At 36.7% G+C, this 12,582-nt stretch overlaps 1 protein-coding gene across 1 annotated transcript in view; it reads left to right on the forward strand.

The window, feature by feature from the left end:
- Positions 1-12,582, forward strand: part of MYBPC3 (myosin binding protein C3) — a 64,416-nt gene that overhangs the window by 13,431 nt on the left and 38,403 nt on the right. The window contains exons 6-12 of the mRNA XM_055716971.1: positions 330-447; positions 1,873-1,921; positions 3,187-3,231; positions 5,577-5,633; positions 10,553-10,576; positions 11,359-11,525; positions 12,311-12,443. Of these exons, the coding sequence (XP_055572946.1) occupies positions 330-447; positions 1,873-1,921; positions 3,187-3,231; positions 5,577-5,633; positions 10,553-10,576; positions 11,359-11,525; positions 12,311-12,443 (593 nt within the window). The remainder of the gene's footprint in view (positions 1-329; positions 448-1,872; positions 1,922-3,186; positions 3,232-5,576; positions 5,634-10,552; positions 10,577-11,358; positions 11,526-12,310; positions 12,444-12,582) is intronic.

Here is a 12,582-nt window from a genome sequence, read left to right on the forward strand (position 1 = left end):
CTGCCCTGGTTTCCAGTGTACATACAATTACTGTATATGATGACTGCACACACCAGTACACCAGCAGAGTTTGCTAATATAACGTCGTATCCTCTGGAAGACCTGTTCTGATAATACTCTTTAGCTGTCCCTACTGAATCGGGTGGCTCCATGCAATTTTTGTGACAGCAATGAGTTACACGCTCAGGAGGTTCTTAATTCTAAAAGGACACAGAGGCACATTTCATCCCCTGCCTATGCCTTTCCATGCCTTACTATGCTGTATTCTCTCTCTCCATTTCACTGTTCATTCCCTAACTTAGAAATTGTGTCGCTGGTGTCTGTTCTAGGTGTACACCTTTGAATTGGAAATCATCGAGGCAAATATGACTTTTGCAGGAGGGTACAGATGTGAGGTGTCTACCAAGGACAAGTTTGATAGTTCTAATTTCAACCTGACAGTCAATGGTAAGATGAATTCCTGCCAACTTGTTATTTTTTTCTTCCTGTATGTCTACCAACAATTCTTTCTGGTATAAGTGGCTACCAGACAAGCATAGATCTGAAGTGTAGACCTGGAGAGCTACAGGTACACTTACAGAGGCCCACAGATGAGGATTGGCCTGGGTTGGCAGAGGTACAGAGCATTAGAAGACTTGAACATCACTGAAGTCAGAACTGTGATGCTCTTAAAGAAAGCACACAGAAAGATGCAAATCAACTTTTCTCTGGCTTTATTCAGAGTTCAGATCCGTTCTTTCATGACATAAAATTTCACTAGAATCAAAGAGAGGTCCTTTCTTACTTTGGCAAAAGTTCAGACTAAAATTAGTACTAAAAATGGATACTTGAAAAGAAAAAAGGGGGGAAATGGAAAAATTTAGACACGTAACACTATTATCAATTCCTTTTTTCCTCGATAAAGTCATGCAGAAGCACCTTGTTATATAAAATTGCTTTAAGGTTAGATGACTTATATTACATAATACATGGTGTCACCCTCAACTGCTATACTGCAGATCTTATCAGCAATTTAAAAGGAAGTACATTTTAGCATCCATTTCCCCCTAGTGTGGAAGGGTTTAGGTAAAACAGCGTAAGCACAGATCACCTGAATTATCTGAACGTTTGGGCTGTTTCCTCTTTCAGCAGTTCTGTTGAAGGGACTGTAACATTAACTTGCACCCAGTGACTAATGAGACTAATATGCAAAGACAAAAGCTTACTCATGTTATTCAATTAGTAGTGTTCATTTTTGAAGTTTCCCTAGTTGGCTGTAGGACTTACAAGACTTTGGAGCTATGACTGTGAACAGTTTTTCTCCCAGTAGTAGCAGTATACCTATTTATACCAACAAAGCTTAGAACACAGTGACGTTCTCTCTGAGCATCATCGTTGATGGAGTTTCTGTACATCTCTACATATTTCCAGGAATTTACCTTTCATTCAGAGGATATATTGAGTTTCTGTACATCTCTACATATTTCCAGGAATTTACCTTTCATTCAGAGGATATATTACAATTTATTAGTAGTAATAATATTTAGTTGCTATCCAGTGGTTTTCTTAAGAGTGTGAAGCTAGTATTGAAACTAAAGCTTACCAGCAGGAGAACTGACAAACAAGAGAAGACTGTTCATCATGCTGCAGGTTATGAAGAAGCATGAGAAAGAATTAAGTTATACATGAAACACTGGATGTTGAAAGCTAAGTAGTGAAGACTGCATGTTTAAAGATGATGCTTCAATTTTGCAAGATGTAATTGATCACAATTTATAATGTAAGAACTTTAGGAAAAAAGTCTGCAAAGGAAAAGCTTTAGAAATAGCACTGTATTTTTGCGTTATTCTCACTTACTCTCCCATTCTTGTTTGTCACTTTTTGTCACATCAGAAGCACCAATAACTGGAGACTTAGATATTCGCACTGCCTTCCGACGCACGTGAGTATGTACAGTAGACACTTATGTAGATCAGATTATACTTCCATGTGGGATTCATTACTTTCCTAGACAAAACTAACTAAAAGCAAAGCTTTTGTAAAAACAAGCACAAAGATAGGGATGTCTACTAAGAAAATGTTCCTATTAAAATATTTCTATTAAAATACTGTGCAACTAGAAATCATCTAAGAGAGTTTAGACTGTACTAGCATAACAATCATGCTTGTCTTCAGTTATGCAATTGATAATGTGCATAATTCTACCAAGAACTTCAGAACTTTTTTTCTAAACTTGTAAAGAGCACTCTAGATGTAGACCAACAGAAAAGGAAAAGATTCTGTGTAGTGCCTAGTCTTGATTTGGTCTGGCTTAAAGAAATACATGTACCTTAATACAAACATTTGCTAAACAAAGTGGAGGTTGACGTGAGCTCTGTAAGCATCATATCACTGATAACATTAATACAACCATTTTGATTGTATTTGTTTTCATGTTGTATAGTTAATTGAATGAAGACAATGATACTGTGTCTGTGTAAAAACTCAGATATATGTAGGTCTCTAGATATTAAAGACTGCAAGGTATTGTGCACTGGTGTGGAAAAGGCTTTTTTCCCCCACATCTGTAATACTGTCTGAATTGATACACGACTTAATGGAATAATGTTCCCTTCTTTAGTAAAATTTGCAAAATCAGTTGTGGGTTTTTTTTAATTATTTAGGCATTATCAATGTGTTTTTTCACGGATGAATATTTCTTCTCCCTTTCTGTAACTCAGTTTCTGTTTTAGCGTTTATATATTTTTGCAAAGTTACCAGACCAAGAATATTCCAACATCTATTTCCCTAACATAGGACACGAATCATCTGTGGCAATTCCTTGAGTTTTTCCCTATAATGATAAGATGCTATTTTTATGGGGGGTGGGGGGTGAGGTGGTGTAACATTCTATCAGAAAGAACTAAAAAAGGCTTGCAGAATTTATCTACAGTGCAATCCATGGGTAGCAAAGCAGCCTCGCTGCGATGCCTATTATACAGTACACTCAGTGCATAGCTGCATTGTATTATTTCACTGTGGTGAAATTAAGCCTCAAGAATTTCTTTCCTTGCTAGCCCAATTAAAAGCATTCAGAACCACTTCAGCCTGAGTGCACTGTGAGCAGCTTCAGGCTGTTCAGCTTTTCAGTTTTGTCTGGAAGAATGGAGGCAGATTTTGAACTGAACTGTTTAAATCTGAAACTTTGTCTTTGATACCCTCACTCAGGAGCCTAGCAGGAGGGGGCAGACGGATGACTTCAGCCTTTCTCAGGTAGCCACTCTCTGTGTTCAGCAGACGAATTAATTTTTAACAATGAACTGTCTCTCTCTGCTTAGGAAAAGGAAAAAAAAAAAAGCCACGGAACTAGCTGCAGCTTAAATTTCCAATAAATCATGGTTTATAGTAGGTAGTATTTATATAAGATGAATGCATACAAGTAAATTAATGTAAGATGAGTATAAATAATGAGTAGTTTGATAGCTCTGTGAGAGGCAGATTCATCTACAGAAAATGCATGTTTGCTAAGTAGCATCTCACCACCGTTAGAAGAAAAAAAAGTAACTTATATGCATGTCTGCTCCCTCTGTTTTGTGGTTTGCTCTCTGATGAGCGCATCCTGACTAAAACTGCTATTGCTCACAGAAACGTACCAACACATTTGTACACGAAAATCTGTTGTATCCTGGCATATTCTTTATGCTAGTATCATTAAATTTCCCACCCTATCCCTTTTGGTCCCAGTGTCCTCTACCATAACAAAAATAGGAACTCTGAGATTAGACTTAACTCTATGCATGTTAAAGCAATTATTAGGGTCTTATTCTTCAGAAAAGCGAAACACTGATTGCTGGGCTTTCCTGAAAATCTGATTTAACTACCACCTGGGAAGCAATAAGGTGACTAATTATTCTCTCAACTGTATATTCTGATTTACTGAATCTTTGGTCACAAGAAGCCCATTTCAAATTTGGGATTACACCTGTGATTTTTATGTAGATTTTATGCCTGCAAACAGTAAAAGTCTTCTGAAAGTAGGGAACAAAGTGACCAAAAATACACTTTTCTGTTTGAGCGTTATACCCAGAAAATGATCCCTTTCACCAGTACAGTACTATTTTGAAAGTAATTACAGAAGTAAAACCAGTATTTTCTTAATAAGATCTCTTCTCACAACATATTCAAAATTACACTGATTTGAAATTGTTACTTATTCTCGCTAACCTTGCATTGTCAAGCAGCACAAGAAGTTTGGTACTCATTTCTCTTCTATTTTATGAACAGTACTGTTAGAATTCCCATCATTTACATGTTGAGGCTGTTTTCTTCCTTCTAAAAATATTTACTCCTGCAATATTGAGTTTTCCTGACATTATGGTTTACACTTCTACAGACAGACTGATTTTCTCTGAAGGAACTGTGCATTAACAGAAACAACATTATGGGCTACCACTAGCACGATCACTTTTCAGTACAACTGAGAAGAACAACTTCCATGTATAAAACAATAATTAAATATAAGGTGTTGTTGCTGGAAGAATCTGAATGCTGTGAGATAGCATCACATTATTCTTATCCTCAAGACAACAAGAGATGTCAAGGAGCAGCTGGACATTGATGATGAGAGACTGAATGAGATAAAGAAAATCCATTTTGACTTTCTAAATCCTGACAGAATGGGAGTTTTCCAGTGTAACTCCCAATACTTTTAGATCAAATCCCTGAAGCATTATTTTATTTTTTTTTTAGGAATTAAACCCAAAGAAGTGATTTTAGTGACTTTACAATAAGTTTTCACAGTAGGTCTGTACTTCAAATATTAAAAAGCACAGCTAAAACACATTTGATTCACAACACCAAAAATAACTGCATTCCATCTGAGTTCACCATATGTAACAGACAGATTTACACCTCAAAAAACTGCTTGTTGCTTCTCGTTCTCATCAATCAATTTATTCACAACATTGCTTGCCATGATATTTGTTGAACAACAGCACAATGAACCTCAGAATGAAAGTCAGGTCACAGAAATTCTCCTTTCACTCTCCCAAGCACCAATGATGTGACACCTTTTTCGTGTATATGAATTTCAGTACAATGAATTCTGGAGTCTGAAGAGCCCTAAGAAACAATTACAGCTGGGATTATACTAGGAAAAAAATGTGATTTTAGATTGCAAGAAGTCCCACAAAAAGGTTGGTTAAATACCGTTCCCCATGGCAAACAATATCCACATTCCAGAAACTACAGCTTTCCAAAAGCACTAATGATTCTAAAGGAAAGCTTCTGCTACATCTCTATGATAATGAATACATTCCAGATCAATATGACCACCAAATTAATACCTGTACAACTTCATCCATTGGTATTTTTCAATATCATTCATTGATATTTTTCAATAAAGAAAAAATACAAGTTTATTATATTTCTTAAACCTATATGAAGACCAATACAGACAAAGAGTCTAACTAAGTCACCTTCCACGCCAATGCAAATTCTGTCATACCAAACCCATCTACTACTCCCCTGCAAAAATATATCACCTACATAATGATATAGTCTCACAAGTTATTCCCATTTCCTTCCAAAACTAATTATCATTTTCTGTTACTATACAGTGCCGAGGGACATGAAGAAGGTGGAGAGTTTAATTTTAGTGCCCTGCTGAAAAAGAGGTGAGTAAAAATCCATAGACTGAGAAAGAAAGTAACCAGCTTCTGTTGAACAACTATGAAAACACTAAAATTCAAATAAGTGAAAGTTCCGTAAATTCAGAATCATTATAGTTTTCCTAAAGCAGCTGTAACTGGAAAAAGGATAATAGGTAATTATGGAAAATTCCCCAAATACTCAGTATTTGATGCATTTCTGCTAGGTTTATTCTGGAGAAAGAAAACAAAAATTGATATTTCCCAAGATAGAAATGGCAGGGACTAGGGTAAGCGCTGGTGGAAGCACGTCATTTTCATTAGAAACAACCTAAAACACAACAATTTACTTGTCTATAACACTGCCTTACTAAGAATTTACTGTCCTAAGTTTTTACAAGACAGCATCAGAGAGCTCGGAGGACTAGCCGTTATGTATTTTATAGCTGTTTATCTTATATATGAAAAGACATTCGATGTTGTGTAAATATATATAAAAAAATTTACTCTTCTGATTCTAATTCTTACTTCTTGCTTTTACTTTCACTTTTTTGGTGGAATTTCCTCTCCCATTCTTATCCTTCCTTGCCACATTTGTTTTCATAACCTGTTTACTTATCTTTTTCTCTTTTTACCACATTCTTAATCTGGATGTTTTGGATTCCACTGTTGCCAACAGAGAGTAAGATTTCTATTTAATTTTATTATAAATGCATGGGTCACTCTGAACACAAGGACCATTTGTTTTAAACTACTGCATGCATTGTTATCTTGCTTACATGTAGTGTGTGACAAAAATTAGGTAGTATGAAAGAAAATTATCAGCCACCAATTTCTGAGACAGAAATGCTTTTAAAAAATTAGAATTAAGGGCGGGCCATTTAATACAAATAAATGTATTCCTCCAAATGTCCTTTGGTTTTCACCACCACTTTTTTTTATAAGCAGTTTTAAATTGTCCTTGAATTTCCAGCTTTTCTCCATAACCTGCTGCTTTAAATTCCTATTGTCATAAAAATTAGAATCAGAAAAATAATTTGCATAATATGCTTGCTGGTGCCTATAAAATATGTGCTGAAGTTTTGTTCCATTCTCCTTAAACGTGTTAAGTGAATGTATTACTGAAGTCACTTACCCCATAAAATGTACAGGATTGTCTGTTACAAAACATTTCTTTTTATTCCACGTAAAGTTTCTATTGCTATTTATCATCCCATTACTCCAAGCATGCTTCTTGCTGTTCACTGCCCCTGGCCACTCTGTCTTTTCAGCTCCTGGAGTTACTATAAACATTTGACACTAGACTCTTGTTTCACAAACCTAAACTTACTCAGTTTAAGTTTTCACAATCAACTACTTGGATGAATGTTGTTGTGCACCTGTGTTCAGTCTCTGCTCAGGTATTGGTATCACTATTTACAAAAAATGTTTTGTCTTCACAAGGAGTACAGGATCATGTAGACATCTGAACTAACTTGTTACAGCAGGCAATAAAGCCACAGCAGCCCCACGTTTCACCCAGGTTAACTCACCCAAATTTCAGTGGAGCAAAGGTCACACAGGTATACAAAGCCCTGCTAAGCCACACGCAATGTATCCAGCTAGAAGTGGATTCTGGCTTTGCAGTAACCCTACAGCCAGAGCTCTCAAGGGGGGGGCAACTAGACAAGACAGAACATGCACCTAACAAACCTTCCATAGCTGGCATTGATAACAAAGTTTCTTGTTTCAAGTTGGAAAAAAAATAAGTGCCTCAGAAATTTTTTATAATTCCCAAGTAGGGAAAAGATGCTTTCTGAATAATGGCAGTAATCAAAATTCTACAGATTTGAGAGTAGTTGTACACAAGCTCTAATTTCTATAGCAAATATAAGGCAAAAAAAGAATTGATTTCTTTTTAAAATTTTCAAATAAGCAGAGGCCAACGTGAAAATCTTTGCGTAATTTCATACAGTGACTCCAGCTGGAATGAAGTGCTAAGTATTATGAGCCCCTCTTCTAGTGCCATTCCCTTCTGCTTTCATTATTAGTTTTGAGCAGTGATAGAACTCTAAAAGGTAGTAAAAATCTCCAGTATTTCCAGAAATGTTGTTTGTGGATTTAGCTATTCATTATTTGTTAGAGTAGAAATACAATTTGTTAAAAGAAGCTTACAATTTCACTGCATTTTATCAGTGGCTTTGACCTTTCTTGACTTACAAATCTCCATTTAGTGACTTAAAGCATACTGATAAATTCACTGCTCCTAGTTGTTTTTCACAGCCACTTTAGAAGTAATTTGTGGATCCTTCAGGCTTTGCACACCACAGGTTGAAGACCACTCCCACATTAACAAGAACTGATAGGCATAAAAGCTCACCATGGAATGAAATTATTCTTCATTAAAATAGAATAGAAAAAGGAACTCTTAAGAGCTATGCAGATTCAAAGAGAATTGAAGACTATTCTTTCACCACTTCTGCTTTGTCCCACCTAATTTACAAGCGCCTCTCAATCCAGAGGTAATGAACATTCCTGCTATAATAAAGAGAGCTTCATTTAATACTCTATCTCCTATCGCTGTAATTTAATTAACTGGTGTTGACATACAGATGTCATGGGCCAAGGAGAGGTCATTGGGAAGAGGAAGCAAACAGCTGTCACAGAACTATTAAATGGGACAGTGAGCAGAGACCTTGAAGGAGGTGACAGCTGACAGGGTCCAATCAGTTGACAGTAATGAGATAGGAAGAAACCATCTCTGGGATGTACAAAACTATTTTTAACCCCTCTACACATGTTTAAAACATATCAGCTGTGTATTCCATTTACAGCAGATTCACTAAGCTGCATCTTAATGCCCCCGAGTGCATAGTTAACCTATGAGGTGGTCACTCTGAATAAGGATCCCCAACATCAGGGAGAGTAACGTAGCGGTGGGAGAAACTGCAGGAGTCCAAGTGCTCTGTTACTTTTCGTACACTGCTCAGCTCTTGTTGGTAGTGTAAGAGTACAGCCTAACTGTGCAAACTCTGTGTCTTTATGGGATCAAAGAGAACGTTTTAACAAACATAAGATGGTGAAAAGGAGTACTGGGACGGGAAAACCTTTGCTCAGAGGCAGAGACATTTTTTTTCTTTTTCAGAACTCAATTAAACAATATACAAATTCCCTTTAGCTTTTAGTACCATTTTGCATGCAACTTACAAGCCTTCCCCTGTACTTAGAAAATGTTAGTATTTCCAAGGAAGAGACTATGCTCTTGCTTATGATCAAATTCCTTGTATTTCAGCTTGCATACACCAAAACAGCATTGCCAGATATAACAATGGGATGACACTGAGTAATGGAAAAGCTGAAGCAAAAAATTAAGGAAGTCTTCTCAACAGTGAGATATCCTAGACTGTGGAATTGCTTCCAAATTGGAAGATTTTTCTCATGATGTATTTAAAAATAACTCACACAAAATATATTTGAAAACTCCACGAATAAGCCTACCTGCAAATTTTCAGGTAAAGAGGTGCATACAGATAAGCATAAATAGGCAGATAGAGAGGGAGACCACCAATATTTACATAATACCTAAGGGAAAATAATAACATTTGAACCTGTTAAGACTTCCTTATTTCCTGGGATTTTTTATTTCCTTTCGAAATAGTTTGCTCCACAGAACTTTAATTGTACTAGTACAAAGAAATCTGCACATATTAAAAAGTCCTGGGTTTATGTACTTATATGTCTATTCCAATTTACATGTATTTAGAAATATTTTAAAGTTGTTCACTGGTATGACCAGGGCAACTAGCCCAAGAACTGTTTATATTAAAAAAGTTCAGTCTATTTGGCAAATCAGTTAAATGGTCCTGCCTTCTGCTAGGCAAAAATACAAACCATTTGTAGTTGCCTCAAACTAGAAGGTAGGTAGATAGAGGAATCCTAAAAAAAATTGTGGATGATGTTGATGTGCTGTTAAGACAGAGCAAATACACGGTAGGCTGCACTTACTGTAAGGAGTCCAAAATTCAGATACACCTATCCATTCGTAAGTGCTAGCGAGGGCTTAGAGCTTAGTGAATGCTAAACCACTCCAAAGAGATATTACATGCCATATTTCAGCTCAAACTCACTGCGCTGAACTCCTCTTCTCTTGCTTCCTTTCTGCTCAAGAGCTACAAGGGTGCTGGAAATTGCAAGCCTGGACTGAAGCACTTTAATAAACATAGGGCTCTCCTTACAAGCCAGACTTTTTGGGGCAAATAAGGAATACCAGAAAAGTTTGGTTATACCTGCTGACTAGACTGACTACAGTCATGCTTTTTAAGTAGCAATGTTTCCAACAGACTAATGGGACTGTTCTTTTACTGGGGGGGGGGGGTGGGGGGGGCAATGCAACCAATAATCTTCCACTTTTCTCCACATTACCTGCTGCATAACTTGTCTTCTTGCTGGGGTTTACTACTGAATATGGCTTCATTACAAGGGTGTGCTCTACTGCACTGGAATGTGCTTGGTCCTGGTGAGATCAGAAACCACAGCCACGGGAAGTTCCTTTTCCTAAAGAAAGTTTTAAGAAAATGTTACTTCTTTGGTCTCTTCTCTGTTTACCAAAATGCAAACCATGACAGGCAACAGTTCCATGATGACAGGGCAAAGCAGAGCTATTTGTTTCCCTGTAAGGCAATCAGCCATAATTAGGAATAAGCAGAAGCGCTTACACTTTTAAATTGCAGATTGGAACTGTACAAAGTGTGGGAGTGAGTTTGGTTTCAATAGAGAGCAGCATTTTTCTTAAGGCTGTTTCACAGTTTTTGCATGAGCGCCTTCATCTCCCCACTACTGAAGTGTTGTTCTGCTAGAGGTGAAGATGACATTCATGGGTCTTTTGTATTAACACGATGCCCTCTTTCTTGCCCATTGGGATGCTGCATGTTTTTCCGAACGGTTCTCTGCATCATTCTGGAGTACAGCAGCTTCTTGCGCTCGGTAAATCGGTAAGGTTACACCAATTTCTTTTTCTATTTATGATCTATTAAATAAAAAACATGATGACAGAAAAAGAATGTCTTACCCAAAACCAGACAACCGAATTTCTACTTGGTTTTGCTAAACCAAACATTAATTCTTCCATAAACACTAGCTTTGTGGTTAAAATATAAAATAAGTATTCCATCATAAATACTGTCATTTGCCACCACTCACCTGTCTATGTGTCTTTATGTTTTATAGATTACTATCACCTGTATATATATACACACATACATATGCCTATACCCTAACAATTGTCTTTGCAATATCTAATAAATATTTTAATAATCTGTTATTCATTCATTTTAGTGAAGAGAAAAACGTCCTGAGTAGAAAAGGATTTGTTTCTAATTAACGCAAACCAACTGCCTTGTTTCTAAGGCGTTCTCAGGATATCAGTCCAGTTCCTTGCTTTGCCACATGTTTTGTGTATGACCATGACAGGAAAATAAGTTTTCTTGTGTTTCCATTACTCATCGTTAAAGGGAAGTTAATATTTATTTGCTTTGGCTATTAGAAAGTAAACCCTTCAGGAGCACTTTTATTTTGATCGCTGTATAGATAAATATAAGTAACACTTATCAAAAGTTTTATTTCATTATTTTAGGTAATAATATAATAAAAACTAGACTGCTAAATTTTTTATTAAGAAATGGCTTCATCAAACTGATATGTAGCTTGTCAAGCCTATGGCTGTTCTTAAATCCTCTCAGTAGTGGCATTCAGGCACTCTGATCCCTTTCTGCAGAGGTGAAGCAAAATCTGAATCACAATCTGATGTTGATGTCTGGGAAATCCTGAGGAAAGCTCCTCCTTCTGAATATGAGAAAATTGCTTTTCAGTATGGTATCACAGATTTGCGTGGGATGCTGAAACGCCTCAAACGCATAAAAAAGGAAGAGAAAAAAAGTACAGGTTGGTAAGCTGTATTTATTCCAAACATACCTGTTCATATCTGCTTTGGAAGCCGTTTAAATATTAACAGCAGCCCAAAACAAGAGCATGAGAAATAGGAGTTTCCTATTACAGTCTGTAAATGTGAAATGTCGATTACCAAAGATTAAAGCTCTGCCTGAAGCTCTGAGCTACCTTGCTCTGAAACTCTGGATGTTCTGAACCAGCTCATTTTACTCATTTCTTCTGCTCTGCCCTTTATCTTTCCCTCAACATAAAGCACCACCACACCCCACTCCTCCCACCCCCAAAACTGGTCAGTATGGCAGGCATCAGTGAATGTGGAAAGAATTTCATTGGGATGATACATTTGGATTCTTGAGTCTTTTCTAGCCTTATGAAGTATTGATCACCTAATTTTAACTAATTTGTTTTAAAAGTCTGAAACAGAGAAGGCAAACCGACATTCACCACTACTGAGGTCAGTATCATTTTCTTACATGGGCAGATGTAGCTGTAACTATTTAGGATGTGTTGAAGTACATATTCAAATGTGATCTATAATATTCTACCTCACTTATTTTAGTTTATATCACCCACTTTCCATCCGATGTTAAGGAAAACCAGAACAGGATGAAGACCAGACAGAAATGGTAAAAATGCAAACAGGGATGCAGAAAGTGGGACAGGTCTAAAATGATGGTAAACAACAGGAAAGGGAATAAAGACTTGCTCTACTGGTAGAAAATGTTAAAAAAAAATACGTTAAGTATAAACTTTTTAAAAAAATTCATTCTTCATCATAGCATTTCTCAAGAAACTGGATCCAGCTTACCAAGTGGACAAAGGACAAAAGATTAAATTAATGGTTGAAGTTGCCAATCCAGATGCTGATGTGAAATGGCTGAAGAACGGACAGGAGATCCAAGTGAGCGGCAGGTAAACTAGAAATACAGGAAATCCAAAAAGGAACGAGCTACAGCTTAGACAAAGTGGAAAACCTAGGTTTTCTTAGAAAGAAAGGAATAAAATAGGGAGAAATAGGAGCTGAGAAAGAATCTACCTAGTTCTTTGGCTC

Source organism: Falco cherrug, chromosome 7, assembly GCF_023634085.1.
Source record: "Falco cherrug isolate bFalChe1 chromosome 7, bFalChe1.pri, whole genome shotgun sequence".
NCBI classification, from domain to species: domain Eukaryota; kingdom Metazoa; phylum Chordata; class Aves; order Falconiformes; family Falconidae; genus Falco; species Falco cherrug.